Source organism: Microtus oregoni, unplaced genomic scaffold (assembly GCF_018167655.1).
Source record: "Microtus oregoni isolate MIOR12 unplaced genomic scaffold, Mior012 000004F_ref0000308, whole genome shotgun sequence".
NCBI classification, from domain to species: Eukaryota; Metazoa; Chordata; class Mammalia; order Rodentia; family Cricetidae; genus Microtus; species Microtus oregoni.
Genome location: NW_024543063.1, coordinates 6,841,768 through 6,863,150, shown reverse-complemented (window position 1 = coordinate 6,863,150; position 21,383 = coordinate 6,841,768). Strand labels below are relative to the sequence as shown.

The 21,383-nt window shown below is 46.7% G+C and overlaps 1 protein-coding gene across 10 annotated transcripts in view; it reads left to right on the top strand.

The window, feature by feature from the left end:
* The window catches only part of Agap1 (ArfGAP with GTPase domain, ankyrin repeat and PH domain 1), a 455,752-nt gene that overhangs the window by 309,311 nt on the left and 125,058 nt on the right, over positions 1 to 21,383 (top strand). For 7 of the 10 annotated variants that reach the window (XM_041650295.1, XM_041650294.1, XM_041650296.1 and 4 more), the window contains one exon: positions 13,015 to 13,173. The exons of the other annotated variants lie outside the window; for them this stretch is intronic. In XM_041650295.1, coding sequence (XP_041506229.1) covers positions 13,015 to 13,173 — 159 coding nt within the window. The remainder of the gene's footprint in view (positions 1 to 13,014; positions 13,174 to 21,383) is intronic. 10 annotated transcript variants of the gene reach the window in all.

The following is a 21,383-nucleotide window of genomic DNA, read 5'->3' as shown; positions in this document are numbered from 1 at the left end:
GAGAATATGCTTCCAATTTAGGGAAACCTTTCCTGGCGACTGGATTCTACGGCTTTCTATGCGAGGTGTGCTAGGGATGTTGTGGGCCCTGAGCTATGTGTTTCTATGGTAACCTGTGAGCCTGCTAGTAAATAAAAGCAGTTCTGGAAACGTCTTCATTTTAAAAGCCTGAGTTTGGTGCTTTCTCTAATGAAACCATAGGACAGGCCAGTGAGACAAGCCTGGGGAGGGCAGAAGCCATGATCCCTATTGCTGCCCCAGCAGCCTTCTAGAGGGGAAAAAAAGCCAGTGAGGTGAATCTAGGGGAAAACTCAGCTGGAGTTGAGTCTTCAGTCTGCCTACCTTCCCATACTGGCACAGGATAGCCTCTCGAAGGGATCCTGACATTTTGCCATCTCCCAAACCTCCTGGCTGGTTGTTCTGTATTGGCCCATCATGCAGACAATTTTATCTTTTTGAAATCCATCTAAACCTTGGGGAAAACACAAATGCCTTAATTCCTGTACTGACACCCACTCTAAGTGTTCCTTCTTGTTCTGTGATGTCACTCTGTTTAGGTGTGAGGTGTGCTCTGCAAGAACTGGGGTTGGGGGTGAGTCAGAGGGGTATTGGTAAGCAGCTCTGAGGGCAAAGCCACCGGGCCACTATTGCCTCCTCCCTGGGAGGGACAAGAGCTACCTCCCCTCAAAACAGCACTGTGAAGTCAAAGTACATTTTGTGCATAAGACACCTGTTGCGTTAATCATATAAGGAGAAAGAACACCTTAAAGGGCTCTGGAGAGATGGCTCCAGAGTTCAGAACACTTAGTGCTCTTACAAGGATCCAGGTTTGGGCTCCCAGCACCCCTGCACAGCAGCAAACAATCTGTAACTCTAGTTCCAGCTGTTCTGACACCCTCTTCTGACTGATGCAGGGACTACACACATGTGGCGTGCATACATGCAATCAAAACACTTGAACACATAGGATTTTTTTCTAAAAAAATAAAATAACACTAGGCATAGCAAATGAGACTAAAAATCTGGTTCTTTGGAAGTTGAGCCAAATAAGAAGGGCCCGGTATGAATACCCTTGAGAGATTTTTGTAAGCTAATTTTCTGAATACATGACTTACGCTGTTGGTTTATACAAAAAATCCAGGTTTTAATAGCCTTCCTTTCGTATAGTGGTTCCACCCCTGCATGAACATTTGCTCATATTAACTTGCCCAAGAAATGGCTTCCCCAGCAAGTGCTCTGTAAGCAGGTGAAAACTGGCAAAATGAAGACAGGTTTGTTATGATTAACTTGAAGTGGTTTGTCCCTGATGAACAAAAAAGAAGTGTTGCCTTGGAAATACATGTTTCAATTTATTTCTAAATCAAATCTCTTGGATGCTTACCTCTGTCTCTTGAGTTATGCCGATGCTCTCATCTGTCGCAAAGAAAACTTGTCACTAGCAATGGGATGCTAGCCGCGAGTCAGCTCTCCCACTCACTGGTATCCACTGCCAGAAAGTCCTCGCTGCTCCTTGTGTCCCGCATACTGTTTCCTCTCCCTTCTCTACTCCCTTTTATAAACATTAGCACAGCAGATCACCAGACCTCTGGCGCCTTCATAGTGAGCCTGTTGTTGAGTTGTCCCCAGTGCTGAATACCTTACTGGCCAACGTGTTCAGTGACATTGTCAGGTGAGTTCATGAGCTCATGTGAAGTGAAGGCAACTGCAACCGCAAAGCAAACATAGGTACAGATGGGACTATAAGATTCTGTCACCACATGAACAAGGAGCACACAAGATCTTCTAGATCTTGAAGAATGAGCTGTGCCGCCATTTTTAAACTTTTACTAAAACGTTGGTAAATAAAATAAACTACAGGGGAAGGAAAACCCACTGTTGATGAGACTCCTAACTACTAAGGTCTTCAGAGGCTTTGCTGCTTGTGGGGTACCTTACATAATTTGATCATTTTATTATCCATGAGTATGGATGGTCTTGCCATCATTACCATGTTCTTTATCTGTTTTGTAAAATGTAGGCTGTGTTGTTCTAATATTGTCCAGTCCTCTTTGGGGCATCGATCATTAAGAAACTCTATCCAAAGCATAGATCAGAAATATCTACCCCTAACACTCTGAGGAGTTATCCTAACAAGGCCTAAAACTACGGTGTCCTTTAAAGCCTTGTTCTTAACCGTGGGAAGCTAAGGAAAGATCCAGAACTGCCTCGAAAGAGGAATGTGGTGATGTCAGTTTCCTGCATTGAATCGACAAGCTGACGTTACAGATCTAAAATTATACAATGGCAGCTGTGTGACAATGTGGGAAGACAGTTCCTATCAAAGATGTAGAACACAGAGCCAGCAAGATGGCTCAGCTGGTCAAGACCCATGCCACCAATCCTGACAACCTAAGTTCAGTTCCGGGAACCCACATGGTAAGAACGGGGAAGAACCGATTCCCACAGATTGTCTTCTGACCCATGCCACTAATCCTGACAACCTAAGTTCAGTTCCGGGAACCCACATGGTAAGAACGGGGAAGAACCGATTCCCACAGATTGTCTTCTGGCCGCCATTCACACTTGTTCCCACACACATGCCCACAATGTTTTTTTTTTTTTTTGTGAAAGATGTGTAATATAAAATGTCTTTTCTATGGTAATAGCTAAGGGAAACATCTGCATGCGTTCAGTAAAATGCTGTCCTAGTTGGTGCGATGTTGTCATGCAAAACACGCAGTACTCACTTGGTGAGATTGATTTTAAGGCATTTATGCAATAAAATGGCTGTTTGTTATTTTTCCTTGGCATCATAACTAAGGGTAAATTGGACTAGGAATACCTGTTTGCAGATTTTAGGGAACAACTCAACTTTGTAGTTCTAGACTTTTTGAATTATGAGTGTAGTCATTCTGAGAATTCCATAGTCAGATACATTTCACTGCCCTGAAGTCTAGACCGGCTTTTCTTCCTGCGAGAAACACAATATAGAAGGTACAGTAGCAGAAAGATGTACCCTGCAGCGAAATAATCCCAGTCATGTCTAGTAGTGGGCATGTTGAATTGCACCTGTCTACAAAACAGGAACCATACATAGCATGCAGGGCGAGACTCTGCACTTGAAGAAAAGGCGCTGAACTTGTCCTTGGAAAAAACAAATCCTCTTAGACTGAAATTCTGATTGCCAAAAGGAGGGCAGCTTTCCAATGCAAATACTGGAGCGAACAGCCCCTCTCACGGGCACTTAAATCATTTGTAGCTCACTTTTTACGGTAGTGTTGTGAATTATATTTTTTTCGGGCTGTAATTAGAGGATGGAACAGATGGCGAAGGCCTAGCTTGAAGTGATGTGGCCGTTGGAATAGCCTCTGTTGTCCAACAGTGAGTCCAATGACCCCATATCAGCTTTGAAAGCCTGGACCTGAGACATCTTCTCTAACTGTTTGTAGAGTGAAGGCCCCACAGAGAAGTGGGCTTTTTCCCCACTAGATTCTGATAGTTACAGTTTGGGATGTCGGTTTTTAAAGTTAGAATTCTATTAGGTCAGTTCCTAACCTGGCGCTCGTAGGGGTTCTTCAGGCCTTTCCTCACCCGGCATGCATGGAAGTTCCATGATATCACTTTAATAATTGAAGCAATTAATTGTTTCGTCCTTATTTAATTAGTAAATCCAAAGCCAAGGATTGTTTGGGGTCACCCCCCACCCCGCCCTTAGTTAAATTCTTTGGTAAAATTCCATCCTGTTTGTGAAGATAGACAGAAGTTGAACAGGTGATGAAAATGTATTTTAAAGGGACGATTGTTGATGAATGTATACTTGAACGCTGTGGAAAGCTAGCTTCTCAGAGTATGGTTTTTTTTTTTAAATCAGAGCAAGCTATTTTTAATGTACTAAGCCTATAGCTTAAAAGAGGAAGTCTGCCTTTGATGTCATTTGGGGGATGAAAACATCCTCCTTCAATAGAAAAGCAGCATCTTTTTCACGCTCATTTGAGATCAGTTCAGGCAACATACTGATGCTCATTCAGATATAAATGCCACATTCACTTTGAAATGCAAATTGTTTAAAGAAAAATAGCATATGGTGGAGGTAAGTATCTTTTCAAATCAACTCTTACACTTTAGGGAGGTAAGTACAAGGAAAATTATTCTTTGGAGAGAGAATCGGAGCTTTTGACACGGGAAGCTTGCGCTCATCAAGAAGGGCGGCTAAACACAGGCGCATATCCATATCAAGGAAGAGGCGCTGGGGGACCCGGATTAGCATGGTAATGCCTCTGCCCCCTGCTAATCAGGCCAGCACCAGCTGATCCCAGAAGGGGGTTTTCCAGGAAACTCCCTCCCTGCACCCAGAGCTGGCCAGGTAGCTAGTAACCCCTGGGTTTCTGAGGAATATTTGGGAAGAAGTTCTTAGATAAAAAGACGAAGTAGGTGCTTCAGGGGCCATTTGGGGATGTCAGCATTCCAAGCAGTTCAGAGAAGAGTCATGCCTCAGACTCACTGCTGGGAAGCTTCCTCAGTGGCCTCAGCGTTCACAAACCGCCAGGGCAGTGGTTCTCGTTGTGTGATTTTGGGAGAAGAGTAAATGTGACTGATACAGTATTTGTGTAAAAGTGCACATGACTGACAGCTTGAGCTAGATTCCTGGGACCCATATGATTTAAGAAGAGAACCAGCTCTGGGAAATTGTTCTTTGACCTCCACACGCACACTGTGGCAAAGATGCACCATACATACAGACGCAGAAGCAAAGATAATTATTTAATTATTTTAAAAGATTGGCGGAAATTTGAAATATTCTGAACCACAGCCGTATGTGCAGTTGGCCAGTGCCGGCAGCCCCAGGATCCCTCCTGTCACTGCCTCCAGCACACACACAGGGTAGCCCCCTCTGACTTAGCATGCCGTGAATAGAACATGCCCCTTGAGCCCAGTCCTGACAGCCTGGATCCTGCTTCTTGCTGTCACCTGCCCCATGGTCTGCCTGCCATTCATCTTCTACCATTGGTCAGTTGGGTCTTCCGTTCTTGGTGTGGTACAGAGATGCTGTGGTGTCTCTTGGAAAGTGTGCACAACTGTTCACATCCAGTGTGAGACTCTAAAGAGCAACCACAGTGAGCAACTTTGTACTTTTGTGTAGACATGTTTGAATCTATCTGGGCATATAACCTGGTGGGGGTTAAAAGGAGAGGCAAAATTTTAAGAGACGTGAACCGGACTAGAACAATGTGGAGTGTTGCTTTCTGAGAGGAGTCAATCAAAGAGAATGGTCAGGCTGCCCTGAGGGAGCACGGTGTGTCCTCTGCAGGCTCTAGTCATCCTCCACCCAGGGGTAGAGGCTCCGAAATTCTACTTTGCGGTGTTTCAAAAAGGCCTTTCCAGACCTTCCAGCAGGGGGAGCTTTCTTCCCCTTACACCCCCTCAAGACTTTTGTGTCACTGCTGGAAATGGGGACACTGAGTGTGTGATCCCTTCAGATAACCTAAATTACAGGTTTCTTAAGGACATCCTGCCTGATGCAGAGGGGCTGAATGAGATGAGACCAAGGTATCTAAGAAGAGGTCAGTACCAGGAGTGGGGGACAAGAACAATAAGAGTCAGGTTCAGCCTCCTTGTGCTTATAAGCCAGAACTTAGGAGCCAGAGCCCATGACAGCTCATCCAGAAGCAACAGTAGCCAGAGGTCAGCATTGTCACCACCCCAGCCCCAGTTCTCCCAAGGAGACACAGCATATAGCATATTGATAGAGTAAAGAACCCTAACTTCAGGATAGCCCAGTCCTACAGTGGGGTCAAGCCAGCTAGCCTTCCTTTCGCAATAGAAAGTGACATCGGGCTAGAGAGATGGCTCAGAGGTTAAGAGCACTGACTGCTTTTCCAGAGGTCCTGAGTTCAATTTTCAGCGACCACATGGTGGCTCACAGCCATCTGTAATGACATCTGGTGCCTTCATATGGCCAACAAGCATACAAACAGACAGAATACTGTATACATAATAAATAAATCTGAAAGAGAGAGAGAGAGAGAGAGAGAGAAAGAAAGAAAGAGACATTATCATCACAGGTAGCAGAGAATTCTGCTCCTCTCTGGGAAATGCACTGTCCCTGTTATCAGTTTGCTCTATAGACACCCTTGGGGGAAAAATGACACAAAGCGAGAAGGTGCTGGTGACTGTACCCACAAGGTGTGAAGAAAACCAAAGTTCATAGAGACCTGCCTGCCCACAGTCGCAGGTGGTGCACAGAAGTGAGGTAAGGCCATAGGAATGTCAGGATACAAGTGGAATAGAGGCAGATGTCCTTAATCCAGCAGACTCAGCCCTAGGGATACCATCAGGGAATAGAAGCTTCTTTTTCAGGCCCTTGTCTGTGACTGGCCTGAGCTTTGTGCATCAGAACCCATCACAGGTCTCTCCATCCGAAAAAGAGGAACCTACTATGGCCTCCAGTAGGTACCAGCTGTGGGACTGCAAACTCCTCCACATCCCACAGACCCCAGCTTCTTATGTCACCTTCCCAGACATGCCAACAAATGATACAACATGCACGTGATTTTTTAGGAGGTTGCCTGCTTAATAGAGACCCACCCCAGACACTTCTGGGCATCCCCAGGGCCATGGGTTGGCATGGTTCTCAGCAGGCCATGTTCTGCTTGGAGCCAGCAGCCCCAGCTTGGGGTGTGATTGTGTCTTGCGCATCTCCTGACGTATTTAGTTTGTGGTTGGTCCTATTGACCATCTTGCACTTGCTGTTCTAACACTGGGTAGCAAGAGCTCAGGACATACCTTGGTCATAGCTGATATAGGTATAGGTTTTACTAACTGTATAGCAACATCAGCACCACATAGGTACAGGCTCCCCAGCCCTTCAACTTAATGATAGGGAGCAAAGGCAGCCCCTGCATCACTGCCATACTTCAACATGGCTTCAAAGGTGTCTGAGATGGTGCTTATATACACTTCTTCCTTAAGTGGCCTTGAGGTCAAGATCCTTAGCTCTCAGACAGTCAGACAAAGTCATCAGCATCCTTCACAGATAAGGACTCGCGCTTCTTGGCCTAATTAATAACTCGCCAGCATGAAGTGAATTGCCATCCAATGAGAGCCCTATCCTTTGAGTGCTCAGAGAATAAAAGTATCTTAAGTGCAGCCACTCCTTGTGCATGTAGGTAATTGCAAAAGTGTGGGCTCCTTATGTGGTGTCATAGCCAGGTCGTGCCCGGTACTTGCCTGTGAACACTAGATATGGGGACAGCAACATTTGACCAGTTAGTGATGTTCGCTTGGGAACAGAAATAGAACTACATGTTTCATCTTCATAGGTATATTTTAAAAAGGAAAAAAAAATTAGATACTACCCTCGTCAGCTTTAACTGTCATCCCGACACAGCCTAGAACCACCTGAGAAGAGTCTCAGCTGATGGATTGCCCAGGTCATATTGCCTGTACGGGGGAGGGGGTTGTCCTGATTAATGTTTGATATAAGAGAACCCAGCCCACTGTGGGTAGCACCATCCTTTGGGCTATATAAGAAAGCTAACTGATCTGGGCACTGGTGGCACATGTCTTTAATTCCAGCACTTGGGAGGCAGACAGAGGCAGGAAGACCTCTGTGAGTTCGAGGCCAGCCTGGTCTATAAGAGTTGGTCCTGGTACAGGATCCAAAACAACAGAGAAACCCTGTCTATGGCCAGTAAGCTGTGTTCTTCCATTGTTTCTGTTTCTAGTGCTTTCTTGAGTTTTTGCCCTGGCTTCTCTCAGTGATGGACTGTGACCTGGAATTATCAGCAAAATAAAGAATTTCCTGCCCTAAGCTGCTTTTTCTGCTTTTTGGTTGGTGTGTTTTTATTATAGCAACAGGAAAAAATTAGAATAGAAATTGTGCCTTATTAGAATAGAAATGGGTATAAGTACTAAAAAAAAAAAAAGAACTCAGTAAACATTGTGAGGTTGGCTCCTTTGCCTGGCAGACTTATAGAAGGCATAGAAATGCCTCAAAGCGGGACCACTGCCAGAAATATGTGTGCAGCCTCTTGGCCCTAGCGGGCCAACTCACCACTTCTGTGCATTCCAGGCAGCTCTAGACAGTGGTATGCCTCTTTCTCCTTATATATTTATGTTTAAAAGCAATATTTGCTTGTGTACTTTTGAACTGTATATAGGTGTAGAAACATTTCCTAATGTTCATATATTTCTTACTTTCAGTTTAGCAAATACATTCCTGTGTCAGCCTTGAGGTTATTTTTTTTTTAATGTGTTGCCATTGTATTGTTTTGAGACGAGATCTCATTATATAGCTTGAAGCTCCCTTTGTAGACCAGACTGGCATCAAAGCGGCAGCCATCATGTTGCCTTTGGCTCCCAAGTGCTGGGACTAGAGGTGTGTGTCACCACGCCTGACAGAGAAAACATTTTTGGTTTATTACATCATAATCAGTATAATTCTTAACTCGTGTTAAAATGGAATGAATTAGTACATATAAAAAAGAATTTTACTCCCATGGAGGAAAATCAGGTTTTGTTAGCTTTCTAGCATTTTTCTCTCTGTATTTGGAAAACTCTTTAGTTTTAAGTCATAAGAACGTAGGAATCAGTGGGCAGGGCATTGAGTAGATGGCAAGGCAGTGCAATCAGGTCAGACAGCACACACTGTCTCAACTCTCTGTATCCAGGAGCAAAGCCAGGACCATGGCTGTCAGACATTCGCATCGGCCAAGTAATTCTAGAAGCTGTACATTTTAATTCTTTGTTTATTGGGGCGTTTTATGATCAGAGGACAACTTGAGAGGGCCAGTTCTCTCTTCCTCTATGTGCGTCCCAGGGATCAAACTCAAGTCATCGGATAACAGATTCCTTTATCTGCTAGAACCCTAGCTCGCCCAAACTGTGGGCTGTTTGGTTGTAATTGACATTTTGAGATGAAATCTCCCAAATGTAATTCTACTTAAGGTATAAAATCATTGTACCCAAGCAAAAATGTTACCTGTGAGAACTTCATGTCATGACTCCAGGTACAGACACCCAGCTCAGAATTCTATCTTCGTAACTGTGGTCATACGTAAGTTGTGTTCCAGTCTAGTCTTGCCATTGGGATCTGAGTGTCTGGTAAAATGAGAGGGTTTCTGAGTGCCTGCTTTCTCAGAGCAGCCAGGATGGCTAGGGAGTCCTTGTCCACCTAAGGTCCTGTTTGATTCCCTGGGGACTCCCTCCTCTAGAAGGTGAGCTTTGTGCCAAACACCAGAGCTGCCTCGCCACCCTCTTACTACATCTAGATTGTGCTTAAATTCCATTTGACAAACAGCAGGAGGTTCGCAATTGAGAGGAGCAGTCAGGGATGCATGAGCAACCTTCGCCTGTGCTTTCTGTAGCACGTTCACTAAGAAAATCTGCCTTCATTTTCTAGCAGTTTGACATCCAACCACCAGACAAAGCACTGGCAATACTAAGTGAGTCCTTCAGGTATCTCTATTTGGATGTTTTGCCCTGATCCTTTGAGTTCAGATGGACTTCCTATCTAGACCAAAGTTTTTCTCCAAGGTCTGTTTCCATAGACAGTGAGAAAGACTTGGGAATCCTTTACTTAGGCGTGTTTTTTTTGTTGTTGTTGTTGTTGTTGTTTGGGAGGGGGCTGGGTTTTTTGGCAGTAATATTTATTTATTGTAAGTGCAAACTTTGTAGATGACAGTGTTAAGAGTTTGGACGCCTGTTAGTTTCATTTCTGTTGCTGTGATACAGTGCCCTCACACACAGGGTTTGTTTCAGCTCGCAGCTCCAGCTTACAGTCCATCGTTGCAGGAAAGTCAGGGCAAGAACCTGAAACATCTATCTAATCACATCATAGCCACAGTTAAGAGCAGAGACAGATGAGTGTGCCCAATCTTCCTATTCAGCACACTCCATGTGCTCTGCTTACAATCCAGGGCCCAAAGCCCTTCCCACATCAATTAAGGCAGTTAAGACAATCCCCCCCACAGATGTACACAGGCCACCCCTGGCCACCCCTCACTAAAACTACCTTCGCAGGTCATTCTGAAGTGTATCAAATTGATGATTGAAAGCTGACCATCACAGCATCCTTGTTAGAAAATGGACCAAAAACAAAAAAAACAAAAAAACAAAAAAAAAAAAACATTGGCTGTGGTGTTGGGCATTATCATCATGGACCAAAACTGGACAAATTCATTTTGAGTTTCCTAGGTGTCTGGGCCTTGTAGACGAAAGCTGGCATAAACACATGTAGGCAGAATCATCTCGACATGTTGCTAATTGGCAGGAGTCTCTGTAGGCTGGGGAGACACAGGACCTGGAAGACCAAAGAGGAGGCTCTCCCTTTTTCCCTGAGCATGCAACCTATTTCATTGTTCTGAGAAGGATCTTCCTAGCCCAGGCTGGCCTGAAACTCTCCTTGTAGCCCAGGTTAGCCTGGAGCTCACTGCCATCCTGTTTCTACCTCTCCAGTACTGTGGTTCTCTCTGTGCCCCACCACACCCTGACTCCTGCACTGTGGTTCCTGCTGTACCCCACCACACCCTGACTCCTGCACTGTGGTTCCTGGTGTGCCCCACCACACCCTGACTCCTGCACTGTGGTTCCTGGTGTACCCCACCACATCCTGACTCCTGCACTGTGGTTCCTGGTGTGCCCCACCGCACCCTAACTCCTGCACTGTGGTTCTCTCTGTGCCCCACCACACCCTGACTCCTGCACTGTGGTTCTCTCTGTGCCCCACCGCACCCTGACTCCTGCACTGTGGTTCCTGGTGTGCCCCACCGCACCCTGACTCCTGCACTGTGGTTCCTGGTGTGCCCCACCACACCCTGACTCCTGTACTGTGGTTCCTGGTGTGCCCCACCACACCCTGACTCCTGCACTGTGGTTCTCTCTGTGCCCCACCACACCCTGACTCTAACACTGCTCTTTTTCTGTCGTGTTAGCCGTGTCCCACAGCCTCTATCTTGAAGGACCTCATGAGATAAAAGTGGGAGAGAATCGGGGGAGACTCTGGTGTAGCATGTGGTGGCTCTTCTATAAATACAGCCTAGAAGGGTCTGTATGTGACCTCAGGGTGCCCAGGGAAAGTATGAGTACCAGAGCTGGTGGGAATGGTGCCAGCAGAGAAGCAGCCAGCCAGCTTAAGGCAGGCCCAGGAAACAACCTCAGAGCTGGAACCTTGATTCTCACTGTTCCCCTCCTTTATATCCCTGCCCACTTTCTTAGTTGAGCCTTGCTCTTGAGACCCTAGAGGCAATGGACACAGCCCATGTGGGTGGCCCCAGGAGAACAGCCAGGCAGAGGTGGTAGAGCAGGAACATGGCTGGCACAGGCTCAGAGCACAGCTCTTGTTTCTTGTGGAGGGAGCCCTCACCCACTCCGGAGGATGCTGTCTCTGTACTATGGGAAGGAGTTTACCAAGAGGCAGCTTCAGGGTGGCCTCAGAGGAGGCATGTGAAGAATCCCAACAGCTGTGTGTAATGTCTCCTTGGTAACAGTGGCCCCTCCCAACTTCTAGGAGGAGTGGGACAAGCGCAGGGTCTTGCTATTCATGGTACTGTCACCCAGAACATGGGTCTCAGAATAGTGTGGTTCCTTTCCAGGGTATTCAGACACTCTTATGCCTTCAGAACATAACAGGTGAGGCAGGCCGGCCCTGAGGTTTTGACCAGAGCCCCCTCACACACATGAGCTTTACTCTTCCACGGGCTGTATCCTCAGACTGAATCAGTCTGGAGGACCCGGCGAGCACTAGCACTTGTGGTGCTCAGCTTCTGGGCCAAAGTTACAATGTGACCGATGGAATGGACCCTCCCAGGCGAGCCAAAGGCGAACTTCTTTTAGGTGGCTTTCTCCTGGTGCTGTGTTGTAGCGGTGAGACAGTCACCAGTCCAGGCTTCACTTAGCATGTGTGGTGTTCTGTTCCATGCTGCCTCTCAGCAAAGGACTCACCTTGCCGGTGTGTGCCCGTGTACATGTTCACGTGTGTGTTCACGTGTGTGTGTCCGAGGGCATGAGAATGCAAATTCTTCCAGCCCTGTCCCTTACAGAATCAGAAGCCTGATTTTTTTTTTAAGCCCCTAGTTTTCCAGGAGAAAATCTGAAAGTTGGCCAGATTTGGGAACAGCTAATGGCCCACTCACTTAACAGCCACACCCCATGAAAACCTTCCACTGAAACAGGTTAGAAGAACTTCCTGGGTTCTGAACCCAGAACAACTAGGAAAATTAAAAATTAGGAAACCAGCAGCCAGGCATGATGATGCATGGATTTGATGCCACCTGGTCTACATAGTAAGTTACTGGACAGCCAGGGCTATGTAGAGAGACCCTTTCTTTAAAAAATAAAAAATAAAAGCCAATATCTCCAAAGATTCGCTTATCCCTCTATCCCTGTCTCTCTAACAGACACATCCACAGGCTGTGGGCATGATTGGCTTAGCCTTAGAAGAAAGCACCTAATTACATTTTTTAGTCTAAAATTGGTATGACCAATAATGTGTTTTAATGTTGAGCAACTGACTCAAATCATTAAGCCTACAACAGAACTATCTTTCTTCATTGTCGGTGTGATATCCGAAGCCACTGGGGTGACGTTTTTGTTCTGCAGAATCTTTATAAGATCAGGAGTCAGGTTTCCCACCTCCACCGTGGCGCCTCTGGAGACTTGCTATGTGCTGACCATAAGGGTAGCTGCCCTATCAACAACGTCCCTTAGACCCAGTAGTTGGCGCCCAGTGGGTGAGCCTGTGTGGTGCTCTTTTTGTCCTGTGGCGGCTCTTTTGCTGGACTCACTGGTTCTCTTGTCTTTAGACATTGTAGTAGGGCCACTCGTCTTTGTGACCGTTCTGTGGGCAGTGTCTGCAGCCTTCCTTCACGGGGCACCATTGGCGTTCACAGCCCCCTTTTCTTCCTCATAATCTTATACTTCACGATGCACAAAGGTCAGGTACCAGTGTGTGCCAGCGTGAAGCCCCCTAGACGAGGTCGTGCTGGCTTCTGTGGTCTGCAGTCCGTCGTGGTGTTCATCTGACTTGTTTATTCCTAGGGAATGTCACTAGTACGTCTGGGTCTCAGATGGCAAGCGGCATCAGCCTGGTCTCCTTCAACAGCCGACCCGATGGCATGCACCAGCGCTCCTACTCAGTCTCCAGTGCCGACCAGTGGAGTGACGCTACAGTCATTGCAAACTCAGCCATCAGCAGTGGTAAGAGTGGGCGCAGACCGAGGCCATCGCCAGGGGCTGGGCTCAGTGCCCAGGGCATCCATGCTCCACGGGGAGCATGGTGCCGTGGGGCTGCTCTGACAGTGGCACACATGTCTCACCAGTCATCTGAGCACTTTGTCCTTGGTCTCCCGTCTCATGCACATCCCATCAGTCATCTGTTCTCTGCTCAGGGCGTAGACCTTGAATCCTCTTCACTGGTCAGCTTTGGAAGCGGAGGCTGAGGAGGGGACAAGTATCTTACCTGTGGCTCTGCAACAGAGACATGGTGAAGTTGAAAGCTGTTTCGTACCAGTCTTCTGCCCTCCGTGGACGGCGAGCGTCTCGCCATTTGCACATAGTTCCTACTGTCCCGTCTGTTCATTCTGCCTCTTAGTCTTCCAAGATTCCTGGTGTAGCTTCTAAGTTCTGGGGAATTTCCTCTGCCATCATCTCTCCTAGATTTTCATAGTTTGTGACAAGTGTGGCTGCTTCTTGGGGGACAGATGTGGCTGGCACCCTGGAAACTGCCTTTTGACGTATGCGTCACAACATGAATTATGCACTGTGCCCCGTGCACTGGCTGGTGCAGCTTGCTTTGCCTGTGGCATTCTGTCTGTGGCCTGTTCACCGGTATTTAAGGGAATTCCCACTGTTGTATGTAATCTATCAGACAGGGTTTGAGAGTCATTTTAGCATAATTTGTTCTAATTAAAAGATTCCACGTCAGGTCTTCCCTGTGGACCCACCAGCTGCTGCTACAGGACGCTTGCTTTGGGTAAACACCGTCTTCTGATTGTTCCACAGTGTTCCAGCAGACGGGGCCAAGCAAATGCTTCCGAGCAAGCCTGCCCAAATGCAGGAGAGAAGTGGGGTCAGGAAAGGTGGTCTGAACCAAGGACTATCTGACAGACAGTTTTCAGGAATTGGCTAGAAGGGCAGGAGCCCAGGCTGCTCCCAAACACTCGGGATTACCATATAGTCTCTCCCTCTGGTTAGTCCCATCCCACCTTCAGTGTGCAGATCCATCAGGGGCCAGCCTCAACCCACACCATTTTTAAGGAACACAGAAGCACAGAATCCTATGGGACAGTTAAGTAAAATGTGTGTTAAGTGCATTACGAGACCTCTCATCGCCAGACATTGCCCTTCCGTCCTTCATGGCAGTAACCAAAGAGACGAGTGTGAGGACTTTCCGTCATGTTTTCCCTTTCACTTGGTTAATACAAGACCTTCCTTTGTATAATCACTTTATCCACCAACTCACCTCACCCCCCCCCACACACACACACAAACCACATGTCTCTGGTCTGTATATCAGGGGTACCAGGAACTTGCCACTTGGCTGCAGTGCAGGCAGGGCCCAGGACCATTAGACTTGACCTCCACCAGCAGAGTGAAGGGCTTATCTTCTGCCCAGCACTAGAAGTCTGTTTGCTCTGCCCTCCTGTCCACCCTAAATTAAGATTTCAGCTTCAGAGAACTTTTCCATCTTTCCCCTTTGACATACAGGTACCCCTGGGGCTTCTGCCTCTAAGCAGCTACGAGCAACTCCTAATTAGATAGATGACTTTGTAGTGGGTAAAACTGGAGGAAGGAGGCTCTGGCTAAATTAAGAGGAGAAGGCAAGAGGAACCCATTCTGTGAGATGGAATGCCCCACTGCTTTATGGCTATTACTGTTGTAGAGCTTTACATTAAATACCTGAGGTTTAAAATTAAACGTCTAATATAATTTGGCATTGCTAACGTGAGCCCGGCATCTGCCCTCAGAGAAAATCCAGACAGCTCTGTTCAGGGTTTCAAATTGCTGTCTGCTGGCTTGCGAGCAACACCGGGGATTGGATCCCTCTTCCACTAAGTACCACATGCTGCGACGTGTAATTTTTTAAACGCTGAGTGTATTCGTCTTGCACTTCTGCACTGAAAAAGGCTGTTCCAGTAGTACATGAAAAATTAATTTTTTTACATTTTTCCTCACTCTCCTAAGTGTTTGACAGAAGTAATTTTTGCAGCAAGAGAGAATAAAAAACTGGTGGCTGTAAATTCCTGTCCTGGAACCTCTTGTGTAGACTTTTTATGGACCCAGAATTGATCTACATGTCAGATCCTGTTGTGGTCTCAACTGTTTATCACCGTAATGGCAGTAGTGAGCCCAGGAACACCAACTTATAATCCTGGGTGAAAGAAATTGGTGTTTGCAGTCAATGAAGAGGAGCTTAGCATTATTGATAGATTCAGAACAATTATCTCTGCAGCTGCTATTGGCTAAGGATTTCCTCAACCCTTACTGGAAGCCCATTATTTTTTATTTTTTATTTATCATCTTCTTACGAGTAATTTTCTCTGGAAGTGTTAAAAGTGAGTGTTCCTGCTGCAAGCAGGGGGCCCTGGAGGGCCATCTATAGCAAACTTGGTTGTCATAGCACATGTCAAGGCAAGGTGTTTGTTTTAGATGCATCACCTCTGTGCCAAGGGCAAGAACCAATGCCAAGGCCCCTGTGAATTAGTCTTTTATTGTTCCGAAGTGTCTGACCCTGTATGCCACTCCCCTAACACTGCCACAAATACCCATATCCATACCATCTCTTGCAGGTGCTGTGCCAGCCCTGGCTAATAGCCTCAGCGATGGCCGTGGCTGTGGCAGCGGCACCCTCACCCCTCCTCCCCGACTGTCAGGGTGTTCTGAGTGCACCACCCTTCCACAGATGGCTTCAGTCTAACAATTTATCTTCTGTCTCAGTGTATGGCTGCCATGGTGAATACATTTTTCCATATAACTTTTCAGCTCTCTGCAGTCTTCCTTCATGCTCCTGGGCTCATGTAGCTTTGGCAGTGTTGAGCACAAACACCATTTGGGCTTTCATGTTTCTTCAGGGAAGTCATACCTCACGTCTGTGTATGTGTATTTGTACCTGCGTGCCTGCATGATTGGGGTAAAGTGGGCCTCCAGTCAGTTGTATGCCTTCCTGCTAGGATCTATGGTTATGTCAGTGGTTCTGATAAGGAAGTGCTTAAGTTTTGCTAATTTTCAAGTATTTTCCCATTATGCAAATGTTGTACATGGCTATTTTAATACACCATTTCTCTGGTGATCACTTTGTTTTGTTGTTATCTTATGCTGCATGCATCCAAGAAAGGTCAGCAACCCTGCATTTGATAACAGAAGGGCTCCAGCAATCACGCTGTCTCTGTGGATTAGGACTAAAACTTCAGTGTCTTTGTTTTAATTTGATGGTTTGGGGTATTTGTTTGGGAAGATTTGTTGTTAGTTTTATCTATGGGTATTATACTGGCAATTTTAGGACCTGACCAGAAGGTGGCAGTAGTGTGACACTGCTTGGCTTTGACCAAGTTGTTAGCTTATGCAACTTTAATTTGGATGGAGGGTTAGACCATGTTTCATGCCTCCCATCTTGACATTCATTTCCTGAGAACCGTGACACACTAAGACCACACTTTTAATAAAAATTCACATTCACACAGGTCTTTCTTACATTCTTTTCCTTCTGTGGTTTTGTTTTCTAAAACAGGACTTCCCCCAGAGAATTAAGATAGAGTATCATACACATTACCTGTCTTTTTTTTATAGTGCTTACTTTTTCAGGTAACTGTATGATGGAAGAGAGTGATGTTTGCTCTTCACCCATGGATCCTGAATGCCCCTCTATCAGTCCCTCCCAAAGCTTCTTGCATTGGAGAACCATCCCCTGGTTAGTCAACCTTCGGCCCCTGTGCTCTCACATCTCAAAGACTGACACTCTGTCTCAGCCCCTGCAGGGCAGGGGTCTGCTCTGTACACCATGCTAGGCAGCCTCATTAGAAGGATGGCCCAGGCTCCCTTCTCTGCATGTGGTCTGAGAAAAAGCAGGAGCTTCCTGGGTAGCCAGCCACAGGGGGAAGGTGGATTTCTTTCCCTCCTGATCAGAATGCTGAGTAACTTTGTACTCTGCCTCCTTAGTTCCTGGCTATCAGCTATTTCCAGCAGTAGCTGCTGACCCAGGAGAAGTAGGACAACCACATAGCACCCCAGTTACCAGGACAGGGAGCACTGACTTTCATGCCTAAAGGCCAACAGGCTTCTAAATACCACCAGACAAAAGTCTAGGAATGTTTGACAATGGGTCATTATAGACCCCATGCTCAGAGTCTTCTAGATCACTGGTTCTCTCCCAGAGGTGACTTGAGTCCCCTAGGGAATAGTCATCAATAACTGGAGGCATTTTTGATAGTAACGATGGTTCAAGAAGGGCGATCTGGTGGGTAATAACCAGGATGGGAGTAAGTACCCCACCCACTGAAGAGTTTCGTGAGTAGGGTTAGCTGAATCGCATAGCAGTAGCGGCAAGGCCTGGTCTCCTGATACAGCCTACGGTCGAGAGAGTCACTGCAGGACCTTGTCTGCAATCTGAGTTCTACACAGCTTCTCCCACTGCTGCTGTAGCAGAAATGGTGACATCACAAGCTCAGTGGCAGTCTGGTTGCCACTACCAGTGGACACACCTTGACATTCACTAAATAGTTACTGCTTGATAAGGCCTGTCTTAGTTACGGTTGCTGTGATGAAACACCATGACCAAATGCAACTTGGGGAGGAAAGTGTTCGTTTGGCTTATGTATCCTGAGTCACAGTCCATCAAGTGAAACCAAGGCGGGAACTCAGAGAGGGCAGGAACTTGGGGAACTAGCCTAACCAACGCGGAGCACATTAGGCTGTGCTAACATCCCAGGGATGCTGTATGAAGTGGGGATACCACTGTGCCGATGATTGGGAAGACCCTGCAGCAAGGAGAGGGCTAGGCAGCCTGTGGCTGTTGGTATTGTTGCAAAGAACAGAGGGGATGGGCCTTGGCCCTTACCTAATCCTCAGTCTCCAGGCTTGAACTGAAAACGGCTCAGATGGTAGAGCTACAGGACTAGGTCCATGTTCAACAAGCCTCCTGTACAAACAGCTGAAAGGGGGAACCAAGCCCTGAGGGTCGGGAGCAGGAGTTAAGCACAACTTGTCTGCAGGATGACACCAGGCCCTCTCTGCTCCTTTGTGGAGTTACATTTTCAGGAAGATGTTGGCAAATTGGGACGTATTGAGAACATAAAGCAGGTGGCAGGAGGCAGGGCAGGCTCAGAAACTGTCTTCTGTTGATAGGACGATAGAAGATGGAGGCTGGAGGTCACACGGTGGCAGCAACTTTCTCCTTGCCCTTGCCTCAGAAGCTCTAACCTTTCAGTTCTACAAAATGGTTCTCAGTCTTGGATTGCCCTCTTGGATGCTTTTTAAAAACACTCAAGTCTGTGGGCTATACCTGTAATGGAACATTTGGAAGACAGAGACAGGAAGATTGGTAAGAGTTTAAGACCAATGTGGGCCTCATAGTGAGTTCCATGCCAACTTGTGCCACGAAGTGAGTACCAATCTCTAAATACATAAGCAGCAATTTCTGGGACAACCATTAGAGATTGGATTCATGTGGGTTGAGATAGACCAAGAGAATCGCAATGTGCCCCAGTGTTTTCAAATGTGTAGCCATTTGAGCAGCCTCAGTGGCAAGAATGTCAGCTGAGCGCCAGCAATTGTCTGCTCCTTCCTTGCTAAGGCTGCAGGGTGGCCATCCATCTCCCTCTTGCAGCTGGGACTTCTTCCATCGAGGGTCTGTGACTGAGCCCTGAAACCTTTCTCCCCTGAGTGACTCTGTCCGAAAGGAAAGGAAGCTAAGACACCGAGTCATGAGGACAGTCAGAGGACATTCGGTGGAGATCTGTCTATGTGGTGTCACTTAACTTAGCAGCTCTTGCCGTTTGTCCCCCAAGTGCTTGTTGACTGTTTGCTGTGCCACCTCACCACCCTGGGCCTGGATGTGGAGTAGAAGCCATACAATTCCAGAGTCTCTCCAGGTTGGAGAGCGACAGATAATCGATGAGAAAACAAATTGAAATGTATTTGTCAAGTGGAGAGAAAGTGGGAGGAGGAGGAGAGATGTCTTCATGATCGGGCCATCCCGCACACTCTCACACGAAGGTTACTATGCTTCTACTGGCCACAAACATACATTCATTCACTCAGCAGATCCAGACTACCCTCCGACCTGGTGCCTTTGCTTGAATCGTATACCAATCAGACATATACACAGAGAAACTGTGCATCTATACTGAGCACGTGCAGACATGTCATTGTCCTGAAGCAGTACCCATGTCCTCGGCATCTGTGCTGGTTAGGGAATTGAATAGTCTGGAGAATGTGTATGAGTTCCTTCCATATGAGAGACTTGAGCATCCATTGCTTTTTGTATCCCAGAGGGTCCTGGACCAGTCCCTTTCAGATACAAAGGGAAGATTAGAGCAGTTAAGCCCTTCATCATTAACAGTGGGGCCCTGACACACATTGGTAGTAGTCCCCAAGAAGAGGGATGTACCACGTGGATCTCTTTAGGCTGAGAACATGTGCTGTATACATAAGGAGGGCATGTGGTGACTGAGACGTGGCGCAGGGCATCCTTGAAGCTCAGTGGGTGGACATCAGGGCAACAGGTGGAGGTGAGGCACAGAAAGACTCCAAAATAGGTCGTGAAATGGCAGTAATGTGCCCAGATGGCTCCCAAAGGGACAGTGCTGGGATTTTGAAGTCGGTCAGGATCCATGTGAGTTATATGAAGAGTGACAGACAGGGGCAGGAACAGCAAGGCAGTTTGTCTCCTCTCCCACATCTCCTCGGACTATAGATCCAGCACCACCATCACACACACAATCCCCACTTTATAGCTGCCTTACAATGAAACACTATGGCCAAAGCAACTTAGGGCTGAAAAGGGTCATTTGGCTTACACTTCTTCATCATTTTTTTATTATTAAAGGAAGTCAAACAGGGCAGGAACCTGAAAGCAGGAGCCTGTGGAGAGGCCCTGGAGGGGTGCTGCTTACTGGCCTACTCCATCCTGCTTTCTTACAGAACCCAGGACCATGGTGATACACCATGGGCTGGGGCTGGGCCCACCCACATCAACCACTAAGAAAATGCTCTACAGGCTTGCCTACAGCCTGATCTCATGGAAGTATTTTCTCAGTTAAAGTTCCTCTTCTCAAACAACTCTAGCTTGTGTTAAGTTGACACAAAGTCTGCCAACACAGGGACCGTTTTTCACTGCCCTAACACAGAACTGTATTTTAGTTGCTTCAGTTCTTAAGCTTAACTCCAGAACTTTATGAAATTATTTAGCTGGGTTTGTTGTTATTGTTTGGGGCCCTTACATTTTCAGTCACATTTTTTTTTGTTTTGTTTTTTGTCTTTAGTTTAAGATAGACTACTTCAGCGTCCATTGTAGTTTGGTGGGAAAGCATAAATGACATGCTGAGTGTGTTCATTATTTCTTCAACTTCAAAGAAGACTGAATGATCTTCCATGAATTCCTGATAAGACTTTGTCCCTTGGAATTCCTGTGGTTTGGTCAGAAACTCAGTCTGGCAGTCCAGCAGTATGAAAAACTGTAATGCTACCATCGCCTGCAGTCATTAACAGTCGGCATAATCTAGGTCTTGTGCCTTCATGTGAGAGTGTAGATGCGTCTGTTGTTTTGTGGAGGCCAGGGTCAGCCTCATGTGTTGTTCCTGAGGACACCATCTACCTTGTATTTTGAGATAGAGGGTCTGACTTTTGCTTAGAATGTGCCAGTTTGGCTAGGCTGGCCAGCAAATGTCTTTGCCTCCCTGTCTTAAGTTACTCTTCTATTGCTGAGATAAACCACCACAACCAAGGCATGTTATAGCAGAAAGGGTTTATTTGGCTTGTAGTTCTGGAGTGGTAACCACCCATAATGGCAGGAGCAGCTGAGAGCTCATGTCTCTGAACTGTAGAGAATATTTACTGGGAATGCCCTGTCTGTGACTTTTTGAAATTTCAAAGACCACCCCTAGTGACATGCTTCCTCAAGCAGCTCCATACCTCCTAAGTCTCCAGAAACAGGGCCAACAACTGGAGCTGGGTATTCAGATGCCTAAGACATATGGGGAATATCTTACACAAACCACCATAGTCCACAGAGCTACAAGTTTTTTGGTTTTTTGGGGTCCTTTTTTGGGAGGGTTAATGTTTATGGGTGTTTTCCTTGAGTGTATGTCTGTATACTGTGTGTGTTCCTGGTACCCACAGAGGCCAGAGGAGGTTGTTGGATGGATACCTTGGGATTGGAATTAAAGACAGTTGTGAGCTGTCATATGACTGCT